At 36.2% G+C, this 23,870-nt stretch overlaps 2 protein-coding genes across 12 annotated transcripts in view; one reads left to right on the top strand and one right to left on the bottom strand.

Moving 5' to 3' along the window:
• Positions 1-23,870, top strand: part of FAM227B (family with sequence similarity 227 member B) — a 240,997-nt gene that overhangs the window by 102,815 nt on the left and 114,312 nt on the right. The window contains exons 1-3 of one of the 5 annotated variants that reach the window (XM_083850171.1): positions 21,766-22,270; positions 23,498-23,566; positions 23,644-23,748. The gene's annotated coding sequence lies outside the window, so the exon portion shown is untranslated. Of the gene's footprint in view, positions 1-3,324; positions 3,464-6,479; positions 9,082-21,765; positions 23,749-23,870 lie in introns of those variants that run through there. The other 4 variants (XM_083850179.1, XM_083850170.1, XM_083850169.1 and 1 more) reach the window with 4 other exon arrangements.
• On the bottom strand, positions 11,242-21,623 carry DTWD1 (DTW domain containing 1). Of its 7 annotated transcripts, none has more exons than XR_014588668.1 (7): positions 21,456-21,623; positions 20,931-21,115; positions 19,150-19,454; positions 17,982-18,125; positions 16,432-16,705; positions 15,427-15,588; positions 12,769-12,908 (listed from the first exon to the last, which is right to left on the bottom strand). XR_014588668.1 is itself a non-coding variant. In XM_083850152.1 (6 exons), the coding sequence occupies exons 2-6, from the start codon at positions 21,004-21,006 to the stop codon at positions 12,679-12,681; spliced, it is 1,029 nt and encodes a 342-aa protein (XP_083706278.1). In that variant the 5' UTR covers positions 21,007-21,115; positions 21,456-21,623; the 3' UTR covers positions 11,242-12,678. The 7 variants fall into 7 exon arrangements, 5 of the variants coding, with proteins under 5 accessions (XP_083706278.1, XP_083706281.1, XP_083706280.1 ...); XR_014588669.1 differs by having other exon boundaries at positions 15,464-15,588; XM_083850152.1 differs by lacking the exon at positions 15,427-15,588 and having other exon boundaries at positions 11,242-12,908.

The following is a 23,870-nucleotide window of genomic DNA, read 5'->3' as shown; positions in this document are numbered from 1 at the left end:
GACAGTCTTAGTTTTTCTGACTCATTGTCCACCCTGTAAACTCAGTCTGGAAAGACAAGGCGGTGCATATACTTTTTATCAAGATGTCTGAAATAGGTGTAACTTCATGGTTGTAATGAGGCTAATCTGCTTGTAGAGTTGTATTTGGTGCTGCAAGCTTGACATTATATTTGTCTGCATTTTAGAATCTCTTAGAAACACCAGGGAAACCAGACAAATCTGTATTAGATTGCTATTATTTCCCCTCTTTGCTCAAAACAAACCTATGCAGCAGCAACTGGAGGCTGTTCTCTATGTACCAGTACACTAAATTCCTTTGGCTCATGCCTCTCAGTCACTTGGAGGACTCTTGAAGAAGGCATAAAAATGGTGTGGCCAGAACATCCTTGCCCTCTCTTTTTGCTGGGTTCCTGGGAGCCACAGGTAGCCATATGCAGATATAATGAATGAAATGGGTTTCTGCAGAGAAATTGATTCCAACCACTACCTATAACTTTTTCAGGTCACTTAAAACATAACAAAAATAAACAAAGGAAACTAAACAAAACCTGCCAAGGATGTAATGTAAATTTTAGGGTTTGGATTAACATGCCTCTTTGTAATTTAGTTCTCTCTTGTATGCCACCAATATCTGAATTTTGTTGTTTTCCAAGTTGGTAAGTCAGAGAAATGTGAAAAGCTATTTGGTGCTTCAGGAGAAATGAGTGGCTGCTTTTATGTAACCATGAGGTTTTTGACAATTTAGGTTGGTCTTTGTCAACCAAGGTAAAACATACCACTGCTGGCAAAATAAAAATGTTTAATGAACAAGGGAAAAATATCAATGTTATTGTAATAAGAATTCTGTTCTTAAACTAGCAGAAACTGCCATGACTGCTTTGATCAACAGACAACAGAATCTTACCTCAACAGAAGGAAGACAAATTACACCAGCTAGGGAGTTGAGCCACAATGCTATCTTATTTAAATAAACTGCTCACAGAAAATATATTTTCATAAAAAAAAAAAAAAGATCAATAAGAATTTTGAGGTTTTTTTTTCCTGTTTTTATTGATTTGGTAACAATATGGACATTTTCTTAAAAAGGTGAGTAAATTGGGACAGTACTCTCTTTATGTTCCTTCTGTATTCAACGAGAGAGAAAGTGGCTCCTTTGATACTGATTGAACCATAACTTAGTTATTTCAAAACAATCCTTACTTTGCTGTAAATGTAAGTTCTATTTGCCTTCAGATCTAAATCCTTTTTGTGCTCTGTATATGTGCAGTACATACGACGGGTGGTCTCAGTGAATGATCTGTATAGAGCCTTCTGTGTTGAACAATTTTGTCAAGTACATTCTCAAGTAGTATTTAAAAGATAGAGGATAATGTAAAGAAAGTTTTTCAATTATTTCAATCCTTTCTCTCTCTCTCATTGTAAGAATATCTGTTACGGGCTGTTCAAGTAGTATTTCTAGTAGTGTTTCCTTGGTTTTCTCTTTGCATCTGGTACACAGAAACAAGACTGCTTCTACACTTGCAGATTTTTATTTTTTTTTTACAGCTCTTTTTCCCTTTTCTTGTTTTCCTGGTTTGGTATTCACACTGTAGCAGGCTATATGCCAGGGCAGAAACTGCTGTACCTTGTGATGTTTCAGAAATGGACAAGATACGCTTTTCCGGTTAAGGCTTAAAACATTATCAGCCTCTCTTGTAGTCAAGCTGTACTAGTAATTAAACTTGTATTTTCTTATGCTGAACAATTTAAAATTTTCTTCTAGCTTAAGGTTTGTTACTTGGTAGTTTGCCTAGATTTGATGAATTAAGTAGTATTTTTAATATATGAGTTATTGAGTAATTATTAAAGAATTAAAAACTACAATGAAAAGAATCAAATGTTTTGCATGGATAATACCTACTGAGTTTTGCTTGGTATGCATAAAACATAATTTTTCATCAAATATACTGTATTGGTAACAAATTTACTGCATTCATATAACATTCTGGAATACCAGAAAAAAGTGTGTACACTCTTGATGTTGCAGTAGTTGCTGAGAATTATGCTACTGATTTTACTGGAAAAGGAACTGCAGTTCGTTAATGAATGCAGAGCGTCATTCCAGCAACCCAAATGCCATCTATTTTTTCATCCATGTTGGTGGATATAGTAAGTATTTTTTTGTGTTCTTCCCATTGCTGTGAGGTAATTTCTTACGGCTGTTTCCTGGAACTTTTGTTTATGCATGGATGGTTGAACAATGGTCTTGAATTGATATGTCAGAATGTATAAGCTGTTAGAGCAAATTCGTTAAATGAATAAGCAACAAGATACTAGGACCAGACAATATTCACACAGACATACTAAGGGAACTCAAACATTAAATTGCTGAACTGTTGTTGAGGGTATGGTCTATTGGTTAAGAAGGTTTGGAGGAAAGGAAACTAGAACGTGATGCTGTTTTAATATGGACTCCAGGAGAATGAACAGAACTACAGACCATCAAGATTAACTTTAACTGTGAAAACCGGTTTTCACTGTGCAAACTGAAGAAAGAAGAAAAAAAAAAAGGAGGAATTGGCAGGAACATGGATAAGTATGCTTGGCAGAAAATCACTGCTGCTTTTGCAAAAGTTACATTTCACAAACCCACTAACAGTTTTTGATGGATTCGATGAGCGTGAGTATAAGGGTGATCTAGTTGATACTGTTGGTACTACAGCTCCAAACTAAGAGTCTTTTTTCATTAGTAGAGTTACACTAGAAATACACCAGCCATTCATGATCACTGTGGCTTGAGGTTTTAGGAATTACTAGCAAGTTTTAGAGCTGTGTTCTACCATCTTAACCCAAGCTGTGGAATCTCTTTGATTACTAAAAATGTTAATTCCTGGATATACAATGGATTGTGTGTGAATGGAGTACTTCTCACATGCAGAGCAATCGAACTGAGGAACTAAACAAAATAGGGATTGTAGATTTGAAACATAAGTGAGTAGTGTTGAAATAAGCTACATGTTATAACATCATGGACGTCATCCTCAAATTCCACATATGCACTCTATTTAGCCTCAAATGTGCCTTGTGTAAGACTGCCTCTTAAATCTTTAGTGTTTATTTTCATATCTTACACAGAGAATGCACAATTTTTTTAATAGTTTTCATTAACACATGTAACTGCCAAGATTCAATTCTAGATTTGAACACCAACAGATGGACCTAATTTTTTCATTTAGATGAAACAACAAACTGTCATCATTTATTGTATGCTTGATTAACGTGCTTTGGTGTTGTCTTGATAACTTGAAGCAGTGGCTTTTCTTTCATAAATAATACATTTTGTAGTATACTTCCTTTTTTGTCTCAGATGTAGATTTGGCTCTGAGTATTGGTGCAAGTGACCCAGTGAACTCAGCAGCACAGGAAGATCCCAACTCTATTATTGCTGGAATACCAGTACTGGAACTCTGGAAAGCAAAAAAAGGTACTAGAAAACAGTGACAGAACTCTATTAGTTATAGGATGTTTCTTCTCACAAGGCAAATGCCAACATGTAGAAAGATGAACAAGAAATGTCTTTTCTGAATTGATGCCTCATATGGAAGATGAATATATGTAAATGCAAGTTTAACTGAAAATGTCCATTGCCTACATAGAGAAGGCAGAACATTGCAGGGTCCTAGGAAAAGAAATCTTGGCCATTTCCATAGGACCATTCATACGATGAACTGCTACAATATTGCATATTGCCTTGCTTCCTTGAGTCTACAGTGTTATGATTTCATGGACTTCAAGAGATTCAAGATTATCCTGTTTCTTACCCCTTATATTTTTTTAATGTGTTCTCCTTTTAAAATGAGCAAAATCACTGCTAGGCTTTGTCCATATTAGAAATTATTGTGCATTTAAGAGTTTGGCAGAGTAGTTTTACTGTCAAATACCCTGGCAGCTGCTCCAGTCGTTAAGTTTAAACCAGTTCCCCAGATAAAGTAAGCCATGTTCAACGAAAAGGGAAAGATTTGGGCAATGCAAAAATTTCTATGCTATGTTCTTTGCCAATGCAATTTTGATGGAAAAGAATGCAAGCATTTTTGTACTTGTAACTGACATAGGTATGCAAATTGCTAACAACTCTAAACATACTTAGACTTGTGTGAGGTTAAGAGAGGAAGTACCACAATCCAACTGCTTCAAGAAGTAGACTGAGGTGCTTTACATGAGTTTTCTGAAAATTGAAGCTGTATCAAATTACTTCCTTGTCTGCTGTAAATAATAATAATAAAAAGACTCTGCAGTATTGCTTTTTCCTAAGGAAAACCTGTGAACAGAGAAAGCTAGATAGAATGTTTCAATTGCACAGTGATCACTCTAAAATACAGTTTCAGGTCAGCTGGAATTCATGCTGCGTTTGGCAAGCAATTTAGTCATGAAACTAAATCTCTGAAAATTTTTAAAAGAAATAAAACTTTTCTGGTGTTTTTGAAATACAGTATTTTTAGTTAGCATTAGCAACAACATTTGAGATGAAGCATGTGGTTTTAACTTGAGCAAACTTATTTTTCTGGAATCCACAGTAGTATCCTTTTTCAGAAAAGACACTATATATATATACACACATACATATATATGTATATATATATTTAAACTGACAAAGAGCCTGATTCTGCACAATTCGTTAGCATCTAACTCCAAAGCAAATACAGAGTTTCAGAAATTGTACTAAGGCTGATCTTTAGGCTGGGAGGATAGCATTCATGCATGGTTTAAAAAAAAAAATCACACAACAAAACAACTCATTGATTATAGGAGACACACTTAAAATGGAGTACATACTAGGAATGTTTTATGAAATTCAGTTTTTAATTGAGAAAAAGTAAGGTTTTCCATATGGAACTCAGCTTCTTTAACTCATTAGGACTCAGGAGTCCTAAAGTATGTTTGAAACCAAGACTTTTAGACATTAACAGATATAGACAGTAATTTGATCAGAAGTTATATCCAATCAATGTGATAATACACTGAAGATTATATTGAGACACAAAATGTTCTTTTTTTTTTTTTTTTAACAAAATGAAGTGTAGAACAAAATGAAGAGTCTGTCATTTACCTTGCAGACAACTTGTTTTATTGAAGTTGCGTGATATCCAGATCATGTGGACAAAAATGCATTCTTGCAGAGTAAAGGCCAAGTCTTATCTCAGTTTTATAGGACAGAAGGCATATTATGAAATATACAATCGTAGTAATAGTTTTTCATGCTGTTTGTAACAAAATTAAAATATTTTAAATGCTAGCATAAAACCAGGAATTTGTAAACTAGTAAAATATTGTTAGTCAAAAACCAAAGCATCAGAGAAACAGCGTAACACTGGTTTGGTTATATTGTTCTTCATTCAGTAGTCAAAAGGCAGCAGTGCAAACATCACCATCCATCACATCGATTTTCCATAGAGGGCCATGCATTTGCAGATTCACTGTGGGTCGTCATGAACATGATCATGAGACAAATGCATTTTCCTTAACATCAGAGTGGGTGTGCTCTTGCTCCTTTGTCCTCTTCTCTGATAAGCAAATGGTGGATTTTGACCCATTGCATTCCTCTGTGCAGGTGACTCAGAATTTGTGTAATTCAATGCTTAATTTCTTTCTTTGCATTTTTATTCTTGAATTAGTTTGTAATGACCTGTATAGCCCTTTGGCCTCTTTTGGCATGCCCTGTTATGCCTGGATGTATGTATTTAACTTTTTGCCTGCAGGGAAATACCCTTTTAACCCCTGTCCAAAGCTACAGTGATAAACGTTTTTGCAATGCCCAGACTCCCTCCCTGCAGATTCAGGGCACAATGTCTCCAGTCCCTGCAACAGACTGATGTATGTGTAGTGCCAGAACCCTGAACTGTTTGAAATGTGTGCAAGATGTTTTGTCTTCCACGTTATGGCATGCCATGTCCATGAGCTGTACAGCTGTGCCTTGTCATGAATGGATGATTCTGGCCTCTCAGTTGTTGGGTTTCATGTGGGTTCAGCTGAGTTAGAACTGAAGTAAAATACCAGTCACTCTGTCAGCATGCTAACAGTCATAATACCCAGTCTGCATGAATGTCATGCCCAGTTTGCAGGAATCACTTGAAGAAAGGAAGATTACCTATCTGAAATTGGGGGTTTTTTGAGATGTATTGGTGTGCAAAGTCTTTTTGAGCTCATATCTTTTGCAAGACACAAAAGAAATATATGTATATGCTTTCCAATAGCAGCAGAGCGAAAAGGGTTCTGATTTAAGCCATACTCTATATTTACAGTTGTGAATGCGCAAAGACAACACATCTCAAAGACCTTTCAATTAGTAGGAAGTGTTCCTTTATAATTTAACAATATTGCAAGCCATAATAACTGTGCTAATTGGTACTAATTTCACAACTTAATATGCTTGCATTTGTTTGGGGGAGTAACTGATTAGTGTTCTTGCTGTATTCATCATAACTAACTGGTCTTTTTACCAGAGAATGATACACTCAGAGGCATGAATTAACTGAATTTGGGAATATACATGTTCAAGGAAAAGGCAAGAGGTGGACAGAAGACACCTGAGGAGAAAAAAGGCCTGCATCAAAGGTGCTCACGTTCATGCCTGGTATTAGTCTAAGTCCAGAGCTTGATGTTTGAGGCACTGTTATATTGGTGCTGGGGCTTCATAATTTCATAATTATAAGATCAATATCTTTCATTCAGTGAGTGATATGTATATTAAATCCATATTCTAGCTTGAAAATCATTACTACTGTCTCTTCTTAGTGATTTGGAGAACAAGTTATAAATGTTTAGTTCATTCTAAGATCTAATGACCATCTATTAGCAGTCATCAATGCTGATATGTATTGACATGCAAAGTAGATTTGTATACCCATTTTATCTATTTAATTTGCTATTGAACTTTTAGTGTAATCTAATTGTTCCAAAGTATTTTTATGTAATTCAAATAGCTACAACTTTTTATTGAATCATGGTTGAAAAGTTGCAAGATAAGATTTTTGTGCAGTTTCCATTACTTGAAAGATTCCATTAAGGTTTTTTAAGACAAACGTCCATAGTTTGTTCTAGGGTCAAAACAAATGAAAAAACAAATGCACCCAGTAGTATGCTACTACCACTGTTACATGAGTTTGTAGATAAATATGAATTATTGAGTACATTTTTTACACAATGATGCATTTATTCAAAACAGATATGATGTTGTTCAATGCAGCTTGTCTATTTCACACTGATGTATCTTGCAGGTCATCTGAATTATCTGCATGCAGGGAGCTGTTTTCTGCAACAGTGTTTAGCTTTTTTCCCCAAATCCAATGCTTAGAGATGCAAAGAAAATGTGATACTTCACAAGACAAGAGTAGGGAACTCCACTGGGCTCACTAGCAGTGATAATCAGAATGGTTAAAAGGTATGAAATATCACTTGCTTTCAGTGTATTGTTTGGAGGCATATCCACCACTCTGCTTGTATACAACTATTTAAAATAAAATAAAAAAAAGCCCATCCAAACTTTACAAATGAATTCCTAGTCAGGCTATTCATCTGTGTGCCTCAGATATGCGACTGTATCTAATTAAAGTATATACTTGCTTTCTATATGTAACAGATTACTCCTGAATCTTGCTATCTCTGATACTTCATTTTTGCTTTGTCTTTCATGTTCCCTAAGACATTAGTAGCATAGGAAAAAATCTGTAGCCTTTGTCCCAGTATATTTATCACTAGAAAGGAGATGCATAAATATGAATATATAAATATATGTATACTTCTATATAGCTCTTCTGTCCCTGTGTTGGAAGTAGAAATTTTGCCATCAGAACCTTTGAAGTAACACTTAGCCTTTAGGTTCCATGCTGGGTTTAGCTGTCTTATGGGACCAATATTATATAAGCAGAGATGTTATTAAGAGACTTAACATTACAGGTGGGGAAAGTGGAGCACATGGGATCATGGGTAGAGTAGTAACTCAGTCTCAGGAATACTGATATGTTCTATCTGCTTTTCTGTGGTATGTTTCTAAATGTTCCATTGCAACACCAGTGGTCTGAAAAGTTAACAGTAAAGTCATAGTTGATTTGAATCTGATGATATCACCGCTATTGCTGAAGTTAGACAAAGATCTCCATTTTCAGTGACATGAGAAAACAAAATCTGGTTTGCGTTACAGAAGCAGTTTCCACCTCTTGCTGTGATGCTTAAGAAATATTTATTTTTTTCCTCTGGCAGGTAGTGGTAAAGAAACCACACTGTTATAAGTGTTTTTAAAGTTTAATGTGTTACGCAACTTAAATTCTACAGCATCTGATTTCTCTTCAGAAGCCATCTAAAAATGGCAGGAATATGTGATCACAAGAGAACAGGAAGAATGATGTATTTTTTTCACATAAATACTTTGAATGTTGGTATTACTAAGTGTCACCAGCCAAAATCAGCATTCTTACTAATGACGAAGTTTGAAAGCATTGGGATTGCATCAAAATAATGTCTCTTGAGACAAGGGATAACATTTTAGAGATTATGTTGAGTCATTCATTACCTTAATGGTAACCTCATATTCTGGTTATCAATAGATCAGCACCTTAATGTCACATAATCTTTCCATTTTAGTGGGAAAGCTTTCCTGTTTTACAATTGCTACAGTCACCATTAAGTTTTGTTGCAAAACAATTTGGATGAATTCAGCTGATGCACAACTTTTTGAAATACTTTGAGACGCAGAAGTTAATGGTACCTGAGAGTGTAGTAACTACATTATGGTAAATGACGGGAAAATAATTTTAATTTTTTCCCCCCTTATTTTGGTACTCTCAAAGATAGGGATAGGTGGGTGGATTTTCAGGCCAATTTCTGTTTTATATAATCTTTGCTTACTAGGAAAGAAATGGTTTTTAAAGCAAAGCATTAAGACAAAAGCCTGAGTGTAAGTACTGAAACTCAATGTAAAAGGAAGGTGAGAATGGATTACTTCGTAACTGTGCAATTGGAGCTGAAGAAGCCAATGTGAAACGTGAAAACCTAATGGACCTGACCTGAAAAAAATTTCCAGAAGCAGTGGCAAAGGAGTTAAATCAGGTAGGATTACAAGTTCTTTGGAAGGTTTTTGCTGTAGATTCAAAGTTGTCATCTCTTTTCCATCTCAGTGTATCTTTATCCAATGCACTACCATGACCCTTTATTCAACCTAGGTTTGGATGACTTTTGTGCTACCTTCCAGGAAAGGAATTGTTTTCTGGGCTCCTTCTTATTCATTTTGAGAAAAGGATTAAATCTTCCCTCTGACCAAGCATACAGGCATGTTAAAGTGAAACCACTTCACGCTCCTGGCCAAACAAAGAACAATAATACCCACAATAAGCAAAAGCAGATGGCTTCAGTGGCAGGAAATGAATGAGCCAGACTGCAGGTAAAATGGCTCTCTGAACACATCTCAGAGGTTTGTAATGACAGGTTCTTTGTTATCTGGGGCCTCCCCACAGGAGGCCAGATGTCTTCTGTTTTGAAGGGAGATAGAGATGCTCTTCCTTTTCCTCCCCCTTTAACTTATGGCTGTTTAAGTTACTGCTAATGGAAGTAGAAGCCTGTTTTCCCCCTTGCTCTCTGATGTTTTTGGAAACAGACAAGATAGTTAGTGAAGGGGTATTCTGATATGAAAGGCCCAGAACTGGCCTTTACCTCCCCATGACCCTCATTTTAAAGAACAGGGAGGTCAGTGTTGCTAATTGCACTTGAAAGGATTAACCACTTGATTACTTTCCTTTGGTGGAACAAAACCATTTGTTAATCTAACAGCTGGAAAAATGTGTAAGAGGTATTGAGACATTTTCAGTGTGAAGTGGATGACCTGGTTAGTTTGGCTTATACCAGTTTTGAATTTAAATAGAAGTTTTAAATCTTTTTAGAGAGGGGAGAGCGGAAGAAGGGAAAGTACATTTGCTGCTCAGACAGAACAGATTTGCAGCAGAAGCGACAATAACTACCCTCCTGCCCTTATAAAAGGTTATCACACGAATCAATAGGCTATTAATTATGGATATTAGATGTATCACTTGGTATGAGAAGAACCTCAGTGTAATGCTAGAGTCACAATGGAAGAATCTGAATGCAGTTCTTGGATACAGCGTCCAGATTTAAAATCTTTTCTGCACATTGATTTCACCTGAGAATTAAAATTAATTTACTTTTGGAATAGATTCTTAATTCCCATTGTTCAAATAAAGAGGTATACAAAACTTAAATTTGGAAACCATCTTTAACTGTATGAAACTGTTTTCCAAAAGTAACAAAGAACAGCTTATATAGGCTTTTATCTGACCTCTACTTAAATAAAAAAACATGTTTTCAGGGAAATGTGTCTTGGAAGTAACTTCCCCTTCCCCCAAGATTTTTCTCTCTGGTTCTTGTAAAACATTAGGTCAGTGTGTTCATTTTATTTTCGTTTGCTTAATGTGGGTGAAAGTTTCCTCCTCAAGCTTGTGTGATTTAAAATCACTTGTATGATTTTTAAAAAATATTACAGCAATCTTTAATAAAAGAACAGATGGAAATGTCAAAAGACTATCAAAATTCATACCAAAGGAAATAGTATTAATCATTGTAAAAAGCCAAAATAACCCAATAGTAATAAGAGCTAAATGAATAAGAAATGTGTTGTTTCAATAGCACTGAGACATGACTGATTTTTCTCACTGCCTGGCACACGAACTCACATTACAGTTGTGCCATTTAGATATATACACGCATGCACACACATATACAAACATTTAAGTGCGTTTTCTTTTTCTGACTTCAAGTACGTGTTTCCTGTAGTGCTGTTGTAGTTCACATACTTCATATGTACTCATATAACTTAACTAGCATTTATTCTTGCAAATGGGGGCGATGTGTTTTGGTTGTTCATTGAATCACGTTTTTATATGCATTTACTTGTGCAGATGAGATTACGAATCTGAAGATAAGTACAACTTGCAAAGAGTATATAATCTGTACCTTGTTTTAAGCAATGTTTACTTTGATTTCTTCAATACCTTGAAGCATTAAAAAAGAAAAAAAAGGCAATGAATCAGTTGTTTAAGCCTGTATAGAATGCTGTGTAAGTGTAAAAATAGTTCCTTGAAGTTTTTTCAAGGCAGTGTTTCTATGTTTACCAGGCTGAGAGGGTACTCTCCTGGAGAGTATGCTACAGATGGTAATATAGCCAGATTTGTAGAGGAAAACAATCAAAGACTTTGGAACTTTTGTTTAAAAATTATTATTATTATTATTATTATTATTTTCCATCTGGGTCACTTTGACAAGATTTAGTTTTTCTTCAGTAACAGTATTCCAAAATATTTATCCATCTTATATTGTACTTGTAATCAAACATTTTTTGCTATCTTAAGGTTAGAATTTTTACCAACATAAATTTTTGGCAGAACATCCATGATAAATTTAGCATGATAAAATGTATTGATACAACTCTACTTGTAAAGGTGTAACTTAGGTCTTTTACCTCTGCCGGCATTACCTGTACTGATAGAGCCTGGCAAAGGCACACACACGTAGTTACATTCACACACGATAACTCTGCCAGCAGTGCTACACATACCAACCAAAATTAAATCAGCACAATTGAAGTTTTATTTATGCTGTGCAAATTTGCACTATTACTGCAAAAGAAATAACACTGCAGATTCACGGTCTACCTAATTTAAGGAAGTCCTGTCAGAAATGTTGTGGTCAGAACCACTGTCTCTCATATTTCTTGTCTCTGTAAATTACTTTGGCTTAGGTCCTGCAAAAATATCTACATTTTCAGGTAATTCCAACAATGCAATGAGCCCTTTCTGCTGCTTAGAATACAAGCATGTGGCTTCTACAAAATTTTACTATGATATGCCATAATGACAGAGGTTAGTGTTTCCCAAAATAATAATGTCTATAATAATCTTACTTGATATTAAATTGTTTGAAGAAGCCTAAAATTATCCAGAAAGTTGAGAGTACTCTTAATACAACGGTATGTGGATGGCAATACAGCAATCATGCACTGTGATTTGTGTACACACGCACAATAATGTTTAAAGAGATGGCTCTTTTCTATTACTAGAACAATTTTCCAGAGTTAAGTACATCATCACAAAGTACATCAATTATACTCCATTCACATAATGTTGCCTTTCATTTTTCTGCTGTTCCCTAACCCCAATTAAGTATCATCCTAATCATTTCAGTAAGATTTTAATGTTACAAAACTGAAATCAGACATACTGTGTAAAACACACAAAGCATCTAAAACAAAATTAATAATAAAAAGCTAGCATGATAATTACTTTTTTTTTTTTTACGGTTAGGGAAATCCTTATGGGATGAGGGCCAAGTACTCCAATCCCCATCTCATGAAATACTCTCATTGTGATTACCAGATGAGGTCTGAGCTTCTAACACAGTAGTATTTAGTAAAGAATGAGTGTTTTAAGTAATTTTAATCAGACTGCTCATCTAAGTAGTTCTACAGTCTTGTGTGTATGACATGAGGTCTTTAGCTTGCTTTTGGAGCAGCACTATACATGTTTCTAAGAGTACAATCTATTTCCACATTTCAGTAAGATAAAAATAGTTACATGTGTTCAGTTCATTACAAAAGAAACAAAATTAAATGTTGTTACCTATAGACAGAGACATCTTAATTTATTCTTTTCCTTTACAACACTTGGCATTTTTAATCAATGAGTACATAAATGAAAAGAAAAAAAGCAGATTATCATATTGTCCCTTGTAGTTCTCTTTCAAAACCTCCTGGTGATAGTCCACAAAGAAGTAATAAATTGCTTCTATCGTGGAAAGATATGTATCTGGCTTTCCTTTCTGATGACGCCAAAAGCAAGTTTTCCTTGTTTTCAACTCAATTTGTAGCAACCCTGTTAAGAAAAAAAACCTGATACGTTAGACAAAATGGATTGGTAGACAGGATGTCAAACAAAGCCTTCAGTTCTTCTGGTTTTGGCTTTGCTGCTAACCTGCTAGATGCCTTCATGCAAATAATTTCCCTCCCTCTACTGTCATTTTTGTTTTAAAAATGGGGGTGATAATTTTATCCTTCTTCATGGACCACTTTGAAACTCGATGAAAAAGTGCTGTAAAATCTAGGTTACAGTCCCCAGACTTGCAAGTAAAACTTACAGGATATTCTTCTGCTTCTTTCAGCCTCACAGCATTTAGGAAACTGAAGTTTGGATGCAGAGTCTGATCAGATAGCAAAAGTGAATCTCACACCTACAAAGACTTAGTATTCATAAAATGATTAACTTCATCTCTTGCAAAGTTAGTAACTTTCAAGTGTAAAACGATCTCTAACTGTCAGTTTTGCTGAACTCAGAGGAATATCTGTTTGCTAAAAGCCAGATTCTTGTAATTAATGTTTGTTAAATAACTGTAATGTTCCTGGGACTACTCAGGAGAAAGAATGACAGAATCTGGTCATTAATTTTATTAGAAACTAAAAGTATTTCCACTTGAGATGAAAGCAGGAAATTTGGTGTCTGTGTGGCATATGAAATTTTTTTTATCTACTGCAGTCTGTCTGTAAATGTTTTTTTTAATCAGATAAATTTTAAACAATTATCTTCATTTTTATGCTCCTTAAAATGTGTAAGCTATTTAAAGCAAAAAACACTTTAATGTGTAATCACTCTGTATACAGGGTGGACAATGAGATTATAAAGAAATAGCATATACACCAGGCAATAATAATTGTGTTATAAAATTTATCTTTTTCTAAACGTTAAAATCAGATACGAAGTTTGTGTCATGGGGTGGTTTGGTATAAGTAATAGTGTAAGTAAAAACATTATGGTCTGTACTTGGAGGTTATGGACAGGTAAGTTTGGACAGAAGTTTCAGTAAAGTCCAAATGCAAAACAAGGTAGTCTAATTATTGCATCTTAGTATACTATACATATGTATTTAAAATAGTAATTATATTTGTTGTTTGTTTCCCTAAAAAGGTTTCATTGCTTGCCTTTCCTTATTTTGAATAAGGGTAGCCCTTATTCCATTATGCATGAAGGAAAAAAAGTGAAGTCTCAGACCTAATCAAAGTGAAAACTTTCATAGAATCCAGTGAAGTTTCCACCTTAACAGCAGTGAACTAAATTTAGGGGATGATTCCTCAAGTATAAATTCCCACCTATTTGTGGTTTGAATATAAACATAGCTTCAGTGAAGGCAAAACCACTGATGCTACTGAATGTAACAAATGCACGATCAGTTACTTTCAAACACTGAATTCTAAGAGTTTTAGGAAAAAAAAATTTAGAGAGGGTTAAGGGTTACAGTTTACTAAGCATGTTTCTGTCATCTGTACTGTATCTGTATAGCCAAAGGCAATGTTTTCTTATAAACAATGGTTGTTCATAAGAAAGTTGAAACTACTGGGGAAATCAACATGTTGGTTTTGCGTTTTTAGCAACCACATACTTTAAGCTCATTAGAAATGAATGTTTCTGTGAATCTGAGATCAAGCAAAATAACCTTTAAATCTGGTTAGATACTGAATATAACCTAACTTCCTTTACAAAATTATTCTCCTGTGTCTTCTAGCAGGCAATACCTTTTCGAGAGATCTTCCACATTCCCTTAAGACTCTGTTTTTTCCCATATGCTGCATCCTATGATCACAAAATAGTCCCTGTGCTCCCTCCACTATAGTAATAACAGAATGCTCACCGTTTTGTTAATCCTGCATTAATCATACTTAGTCACTTATTTTACATCTAAGAGACTTATCAACAAAATGCATGTAAGTTGTAAGGTTTTCGTATGTGCTGAAGCCTCTCTGAGCCTTCAGTCACCTCTTTGTCCCTACAGCTTGTATTCAGTGGACTGGGACATTCACTAGTTCAAGAAACCCCAGTGCTGGCAAAGGCTACCATTTTCTTGAAGAAATGAAAGCAAGCACAGAAACTTAAAAAAAACAAACAACAAAAAATAGATCTATGATTCAGCCTTGTACAAGGGAATAAGCTAATAAAGTAAGACATTTTGCTAATACAAAATGAATCAAACTTACAGAAAAAATACCAAAGCAATCTGTTCCTGTAACAGCCATCTTGATGTTGCCAATATGCTTCATCACTCTCATGAGAAAGTAATCATTAACATTAGATGCAACTGTTCCTCTTCTGGTCTAGTGATCATTTGTAATGAAATAATCAATCCTAGACATTACTATTACAATACTTTCAAGTATTTCCTGCTTTTAATGCAACTGGGTTGGTTTTGGTTTCTAAAGATACATTATACCACTTTTCCAAGAAGATACAGAAGTATTTTTTGTCCAAGTTTTTAAGGCTATCTGATTTTAAGATTAATGGACTCAATTGCTTTCTCTTGCAGTACAATTAGCTAGATTTACTTCATATATGAATGCAGGCTTACAAACCACAAGGCTTTTCTTTACATTTTCTTGGCTTACTTCACAAATGTTTCCATCCAGTACTTCCTGTAACTTCATCTGTTTGAATAAGTACTGTAATCACTTTTTATTTGGAATTATGAACTTCAATATATGAGGAATACTTTGCTGGATGATGACTTCATCTGGAAAAATGACAACAGTTCTCTTTTTCATGTATATACAACACAGCTTATGCCTGGGAAAACCCTGCCCCATCCATCTTGGAAGGCAAAACTGTTACCTCTAAAAGGAGTATGAACGCAACTTACGTCCTGTGTGACAGACACTAAGTGGTAATAAGCAATGAATATGTGGGCTGTGCACACTACATATACCCGGGTAAAATTTTCCCCTGGGGGTAGATGAGAGACTGCCCTCCCCATCCAGCCTGGCCTTGAACAATGCCAGGGATGGGGCATCCACAATTTCTCTGGGCAACCTGTTCCAGTGCCTCACCACCCTCACAGTAAAGAACTCATTCCTAGTATTTCATCCAGGTCTACTACCCTCTTTAGTTTAGTTACCCCCTTTCCTATCACTACACTCCCCGACAGAGAGTCCCTCTCATCTTTCCTGTTGTCCCCTTTTAGGGACTGGAAGGCTGCTCTCTCCATAGAGACTTCTCTTCTCCAGACAGAACAACCCTAACTTTTTCATCCTGTCTTCACAGAAGACAGTGTTCCAGCCCTCTGATCATTTTTGTGACCCTCTTCTGGACCTGCTCTAACAGGTCCATGTCTTTCTTGTGCTGGCAGCTCCAGAGCTGAATGCAGTGCTGCACATGGGTCCCACCAGGGTAGATCAGAGGGGAAGAATCACCCCCCTTGACCTAAGGGCTACACTTCTTTTGATGCAGCCCAGCATACGATTGTCTGCATTTATAAGATTTATATTATTTGTTAGCATTTTCATATCATTTATGATTTACATACACAGGTACTTCATTAAACCATTTTCATAGCAGTAACTACTTATTTATTTATTACCTTGAAGTCGTTCATCAGTTATTATTTTGTTAGTTTGATTCCAGGTACTGTCAATAAATATTATTTTCTTCAGTCCAGTGCTCTCATTCCTGTTGCTTGCGATACATTCACCTAGATTTTTTTCTTCTTTAGGTTCTATTTTTGCTTGCTTAAGAAATGGCTCTCTGGAACAGTCATCGTCATTGTCACAAACAGCTTTCTTACTGTATTTTTGGAGATGGAAAGCAATATCTTTTACTGAAACTGAATTGGGGCCAGGAAAGATAAGCGCTATCTAAATGAAGAAAACAAAGAAATCTCAGTATTACCAAAATCTAGTATGCTAATAGAACACCAGGAATTGTTTCATTGAAGCACCGAAACTTTCCGTTCCCACCCACAAACATTTAAGGAAGTAGAAGAGGAGAGTATCTTTTCAAATATTTTAATATTTTAGAAATATTTTATCTTTTTTTATCTAAAAGGATAAAGGATGGTATTAAAATAAAGAATAAAAACATTAAAAATCTTTAATTAAATGTCACATCTGTGCCTTTAGTACCAATTCTAATGCTTCTGCACAAAAGTTTTTTCATCAAAGACAATGAATGGTGTCATATCCGAAGAAGCTCAATTTCACATGTTGCTGCAGTATATGGGGCAAGAAGGCCATAAAGAATAGTTTCTACCTTGATTTCATTCACAGATTTTAGATCAGAAGAAATAATCACTTCTTTCCTTCTGTCTATTGTAGGTCCCACAAATACTTTACAACAGAAAGTGATTTGCTTTACTTCATTTTTTTTTCAGTAGCTTCTTGTGGCATTCAGAATTTGTGGCTTGGAAAGCCTGGAATATGAAGTCACTGCAGTCTCTTCTCATTTTTGCCTGCCTTCTCCATTGTTCGTTCTGCTTTTCTTTTTTTTTTTCCATCTCTCTACCTCTGTACCACCTATTCCTTCCTTGATGTCTCATTCCTTGAGGAAAATAACATCTCTTTGAGATACATACACATTTTTCCTTTTCATGTAGTCAAAGAATAATGGATTGGATGTGTAAATCTTAAATTTCAGATTAACTTCAATTTAAATTAGCATATAAATCCAAGTTAATATCTCACTTTTTTTCAGGCTCTATGACAACTGTGACAGACAATATTACATTTGGTAGTTTTTTTCTATAAATAACAAATGTTAAAAAATTAAGGAAGTTTTAAGTCTGGCAGATGCTAAGTATGATAAGCAGAACACCCAACTGAATATCTTCATATGTCTGTGTAAAATATTCCTTATAGTATGCAGCAAATCAAATTATCCACTGGACAAATTATCCACCATGGACATAGGAAATCCAAGGTAGTTAGGTGGTGCTACAGTAGTTCCAAGCTTTGGAGGCCAGTCCATAACTATTATACATTTGCAGGCTTTGAGTTGCTCAAAATGGAGGGGACTGGATTAACAGAATAGTGCTTCCCTTCCAGGTGAGTGTAATATCAGCTGCAGGAGGAAGTGCATAAGATACCTCTGTATTTCCCCAGCACAAACCCTTGTTATTTATATGGAATTTCTTACTTCATGTCTTTTTTCTTTGTATTCTGGAATGCAAGGGTATTTATAGATTGTAACATCATCAGGTGCCAGGAGCTTAGCATGCACAGCGGTGCTTTTGCCATCTGTTTCATTTGGGTGTTTAATAATGTCAATCTTCAAAGGTAACTATAGTAAGAAAGAAAAATATTTATAATCACATATGTATACACAAAAGTTTATACAAAATCCAGGAGAAATCCTATGGGCATGTAATTAACGTATTTCCTTTAAATAGTTTTACCATGATATTTTTTTAGTCAATTTAGTACTAAACTAGAGACAAGTGACAAGACTCACTTGTTACTTTCTCTCAATTTGTATAAATACCTAAGTACGCAATGAATGCAATTTGGAACGCTGCAACAGTAGTGTGGTTAAAAGCCCTAGAAATAGGATCAAATGATAAACAAAATATGGGCTTAAGTTTAGCAATATAATGGCCCTAAATATGAATACTCATCTGTATTAGGTATTCAACCTATCACAAAAACGGCCATTTAATTGAAACACACCCTAAAGCCAATAGCTCAAATTTCCATAGTACTTCTAAAGTTCTTCCACAAAGCTTTCAGAGTAGTGTCTTCAAAATGCATTTTAGTTCCTAAATGATTTTGGAAAATGTATCTCTATCACCTTTGATGGTTTCCCCAAATATTGTAACTGAAGACTGTTATGATTATTTATATTTTAAGAGCAGTTATCTGAATTATAACCATGACATTTAGATATGCCTTCTAGCACACATTTTATGTGACATTTATTCTTGCTTATGAACAAATAACACATGTTCACAATACACTGTGTTCTGGCCAGTGTTCTTATAAACTGAAGAATGAAGGTAAAGAAACTTAAAAACTAACTATAAACAGCCATTTGCATGAGAGGCTGAGTGACTTCAGCTTATCTTCTATCTGTTAGGTACATAAACATTTATGGGAAGAGTGGAACATTGTCAGTGCTTGTACATGTAATTCCTCAAAAACAGTAATTTTATCTAACTGTAGCTTGTTCATATATGACCACTACTGTGTTAAAGATTACTGTTCAAAAAGATTGAATCAGAAAAGAAATGGTCAGGGACAGTCTGTTCTCCGTCCCTGGTAACTAAAAGGCACAAGAATATTAAAAAAGATGCATAAGAAATATTAACCTTCACAGTCGGAATTTCTTTGGTAGGGACAGTTTCAACAGGAACAAAGCATGTATAACAATAAAACATCCTTGAACTATTGCATCGTGGGCATTTCGATCTCCCACTTTTTTTTGCCTTTTCAAGTACTTCCTGTGATGCCAACTGTAATTGTTGAAGTGGGTTATCTCGAAATGATGATGGAGTCTGCGATTCTAGACTTTCCAAACATTCTCTATTTCTTTTTGGTCCTTGAGAGTTTTCTTCATTTAAAAACTTAGATGAATTTAAAGACATGCTTAGCTGAAACAGACGATATGATGTACCTGTTAAATAAAAATCCATTATACTATGCACAAATTTATAGAAAATGATTCTATATGATCCTACTTAACAAAAAAATACTTAAAGGTATTTTCTATAACAGAAAAAAAATAATCATCTGGTTCAGTAATTATAGTACCAAGAACTTCAAACAGATTTCAGGAGAGGATAATGTACACACCTAGAAAGAACTTGAGCTCCGTGTTCTTAATGTACATACATTCATAATTTTACCCAGATAACTAATTCTATTCACTTAACATGTGCAGGATTATATTTTTGTTCTGTTGGTAGGATCTGTCTAAAAGCTTGTAAAAGCACTGGTTGACAATTGTTACCTGCATGAGCAGTTCCATTACTTATCAGCATGACTACTGACAAGGAATTAGATGTCTACAGGACGGAAAGCCATAAGAGATAAGTTAACTATACAGATTTGGATCTCTATGCTGAAATTTATTGTGCATGGGCAGGCCAACTATCTGAATGAAATCCCTCTTGACAGAGCTTTGTGAGATAAAAGAAGCTTTTCAGGAGCAAGGCTTGAGGCTGAAAATTTTTTTGCAAAAGCAAACACATGGCTTTGGTACTCCATATCCTAGACAGTAAGTGCTGACAGTCTAGATTCATTCTGCAGGTTCATATTGATTTAATAACACTGACAGAATAATTTTTTTTCAGGCTTTCTTCATGACATTGTCTCACCCTTTGAAGCTGGCATAACATTTTCTCTGTGTGCTCTGAATAACTTATCAGAAGCTCGACTGTATACCTGATCCAGGCGGAATCAGTATTTCTGTGTGCAGAGGTTTGTGTTCACAGGCACAGCTTTAGTGAAACCCTTTTGACTACGTTACTCAAGGTCCTCCCTGGTCTTCAAAGCAGTCCACATTCATGACCTTGAGCAGCCTTCAGTAGTTATAAACTGCCTTCTGCGCTTCGTGCTGCACCACTCACAATGAAAGCAGTAATCCCTCATATTTGCTTATGGCTACTTTAGATTGCCTTTTATGTCAGGAATCACACTTGTGAAATGATCTAACAAAACAGTTATGCTTAACAAAAACAAACAATAATTCCTGAGATGTGATCCAAAATGAATTGTTTAGATAAAAATAAATGTAATTTACTTGAAAAACAACGACAAAATAGCTAACTTCCATTATAAATTTAAATTAACTAATCCCAGAAAAATTAGTTGCTATTTTCTGATAAAATTAAATACTTATGCATGCTTTGGTATCCCCCCTTGCCTCACTGACAAGTTTTAACTTTTGAAAGATCAGGGATGGCCATTCCAATAAACACCAAATCCAATAAGCATACACATTCCTTAGTGCAATTTGCTTTCAAGTATCTCAGAGAAAGCCAAGGGAGAAATATCCACTATGTCTCAGTGATAGCTTGCTGTGCTTCTACTAACGTGTAATTATCTTCAAGAAGCAAAAAGGCCCTGTAATTTGACAGGCATTCCCTACCTGCAAACCGATTCTTTTCAATAGGATGCCTTACAGAACTGCAGTGTTTAATTATGATGCCCCAAAGCACCTTCATTATTGCTACTGCCAAGAGCTGTGCTGCTGTAATGGCACGGGAAAACCTTTGTTGTCTCAGAATAATAGCTGTTCAGAAAGTTACAGCAGTATACGTACAGCAGACTTCTCTAAAGGAGGAAAAAAAAAAAAGAACAAGACAGCAATGCAGTTTACACCACCTGTAAGATCCAAATTCTGACTGAGACAAAGTTGCAAGAATGCAAATAACCACTCCATCTGTAGTTAACCTCCAAAACCCGGGAAATATCACTTGCGGGGCGGCTCCCTCCACATCCCCCTTGCAATTCGGAATTTAACTCTCGCAGGTTTTTTGCCACCGCCTCCCCCGGCCCCGCGGAGCCCGCAAAGGCCTCGGAGGGCGGCCGCGGCCTGGAGCTGCCCCGCGCCGCGCTCCCTCCCCAGTCCCGGGCGGCGAGGCGAGGGCCTCGGCCCCGCGGCGATCCTCACCCGCGCAGGGCCCGGTCCGGCCCCGCTCCGCGCCTCGCCGCTCCCTCCGCTGCGGCCCCGCGCGGCCTCCGCGGCCCCCAGAAGCCCCGGAACGAAAGTGCCCGGCTGCGGCCGCCGCGGGGTGCGGGGACGGAAGGACGTGAGCGGCAGGGCGGTGGCGGGGAGCGGTTGCTAAGGGGCCTTAGCAACGGCACGCGCGGGACGGTGGGCAGTGCAGTCTGACTGACTGGCAGACTGTCTGACTAGCTGTCTGTCTGGCTCACTGACTCCTTCCCACATAACCGTGTCCCCACCGCGGCCTGAAGGCTCGAGGTCTTCGCACACCTCCCTGGCCCTTCAGCAGGCTCCAGCTCAGGGCTTTGCCCCGTTTGTGAGCAGCAGCAGAGCGGGACCATCTTAGCAGCCCAAACACGGAGGTGTCGCTTTTAACGGCCAGGCCTCCTGCCCTGAAAGGGTTCTGCCCCGTTTCTATGTTTTGTGCTAAAAAAACGTGAACAGAAACCACATCCCATTACCTGCAGGGAGGGAATATGCATTTTTCTGCTTGTTTTTATTCCAGGGTTTTGCACCCCCTATGAAATTGACGTCCTCGTTTTAATCGCCTTGAGGCGGTGTCTCCAGGGGAGGCTGTACTGCCGTGTGGGCTCTGGTCGCTCCATGGCACCGCTGTTTGTGGTGGATGTCGGAAGGTTTTTGGTCCTTTGTTAAATCCAGGAAAGCTAGTTTACTTTGCGTTTTTTTACCCTGAACTTTTTTCACCTAGTGTACTTAATTCATACTTGTGGTTGTGTCAAGCGCTGAAGAATTTTGCTGTGGTATTTCTTTTTTGTTGTTTTACATCTTTCTCTAAATGGGACTTGGGACCTTTTCTGTGGAACTCCTTGACCTGATTAAGGATGTTGCTCTACAGTAACATCCAATATTCTGCGTTTAGTAACCGCATTTTTAGGTTGAAATGACTGAACTAAAGCAGTAATTTCGGTATAGAGAATATTTCTCTTGACTCAGTCAAATAAAGTCTGTGATATATTAGTTATAATAGCCTTAGGGGAAAAAGAATAATGTTATAGGCAGATTTTATGCCAAACTTTGATCTCAGTTACAGCTCTAAAACCTCACTGACCTCAGTGGTATTGCATTCAATGGCAGAGGATATCTACCAGAATTCTGTTATTTGTTTTGCTTTGAGTTGATTTGTTTTTCATGCTAGCAGTATGTAATACATTGCAGTAGTAAGAAAAAAGTCTACCTTTCACGATGCATGTATTTTTTTCTTCTCATGCTGTGACAACACCTCTTGATGTGCAGTTGTTAATTATGTTGGAATGACAAAATGTTTGACATAAAGACAACTTTTGCAATAGCTTATAAAATTCTTGCTTGCCAAAATTATTTATAGTAGGTTTTACTAAACGTCCTATTTCCTACTTTGCTTAAATGATTTCTCTGGATGGTTAATCCAGAGAGGAAATTTTTGGTAACAACAGAGCTCATCATTTAAAGACTGGATCTGAAATCTGAATTACTGCTTTGTATTTTATACTGTGCAGTTATGTGCACCTGAAAGCTCTGATATTAACAAAACAAAACCATTCTTCGGAACTGTTGTTACATTGTTTTTATTTCAAGTTCTTAATTTCACAATTTATTAAAAATATATTTGTATATATATATATATTTTAAACAGGTATTTCTCAAATTTGGTTTCTGCTCAGACATAGTAACAGTGTAAATTTGTGTTTGTGTTTTTAATTGTGCTGAAGCCAGGATATACTAGTCGACTGATTTCAGTAAGACTTCTGCTAATCTGCAGCCCTCACATTGCTTGCAACTCCTGAACAAAAACTGAATATATAAAAACAGCAAGACCAGGTTATGGGGACATTCACTTTTTTGTGTGTGCATGTCTGTGTGTATGTGCATTTTAGAAATACATAATATCATAAATATTTTGTGTGGAGATATTTAGAAGAAAATGGAACTTTTGCTTTTATGATTTTTTTTATGATTACTGAAAAATTGAATATTTTTCACATTTTCAGCATGTTTCTATTAAGAATGTGTGGTGATTCTTCTGTTTATTGCAAGAAATGACCATGAACTTGCTCTATGTAAGCTACAGTGATTGCTTTGACTGTCAATTTTAACTATCTAAAGTTTAAATATGTGCTGATATGTGTTATCTTAGTTTTTTTTTAAGGCATTCTGGTAAGGACAATTCTTACCGTATGTCAGTAGAAAAACGCAAAAGCCTCCTTTGACTTTTGAAGAATTCTTACAGTCTCAAGGTTTGGTGAGTCTGAGTGCTTATTATTTTAACTACCCATGTGTATGGTGAAGTGAATGTGCAGGAGTGGGGTCGTGAGCAAAGCCATGTGAATATAAATACTGAGAATTGAGTTAGAACATAGATTG

Source organism: Anser anser, assembly GCF_964211835.1.
Source record: "Anser anser genome assembly, chromosome: 10".
Taxonomy (NCBI): Eukaryota; Metazoa; Chordata; class Aves; order Anseriformes; family Anatidae; genus Anser; species Anser anser.
The sequence above is the reverse complement of the archived record's forward strand: the minus strand, read 5'-3'. Positions and strand labels throughout refer to the sequence as shown.

Bases quoted from the DNA above. Each gene is read 5' to 3' on its own strand.
- DTWD1 (XM_083850152.1), bottom strand. From the start codon at position 21,006: ATGAAGGTGCTTTGGGGCATCATAATTAAACACTGCAGTTCTGTAAGG. The intron at 18,126-19,149 runs GTTAATATTTCT...TTCTTACTATAG, and splicing joins AAGAAATTCCGACTGTGAAG to TTACCTTTGAAGATTGACAT. The intron at 16,706-17,981 runs GTAAGAAATTCC...TTCTTCATTTAG, and splicing joins ACAAAGAAAAAAGACATGAA to ATAGCGCTTATCTTTCCTGG.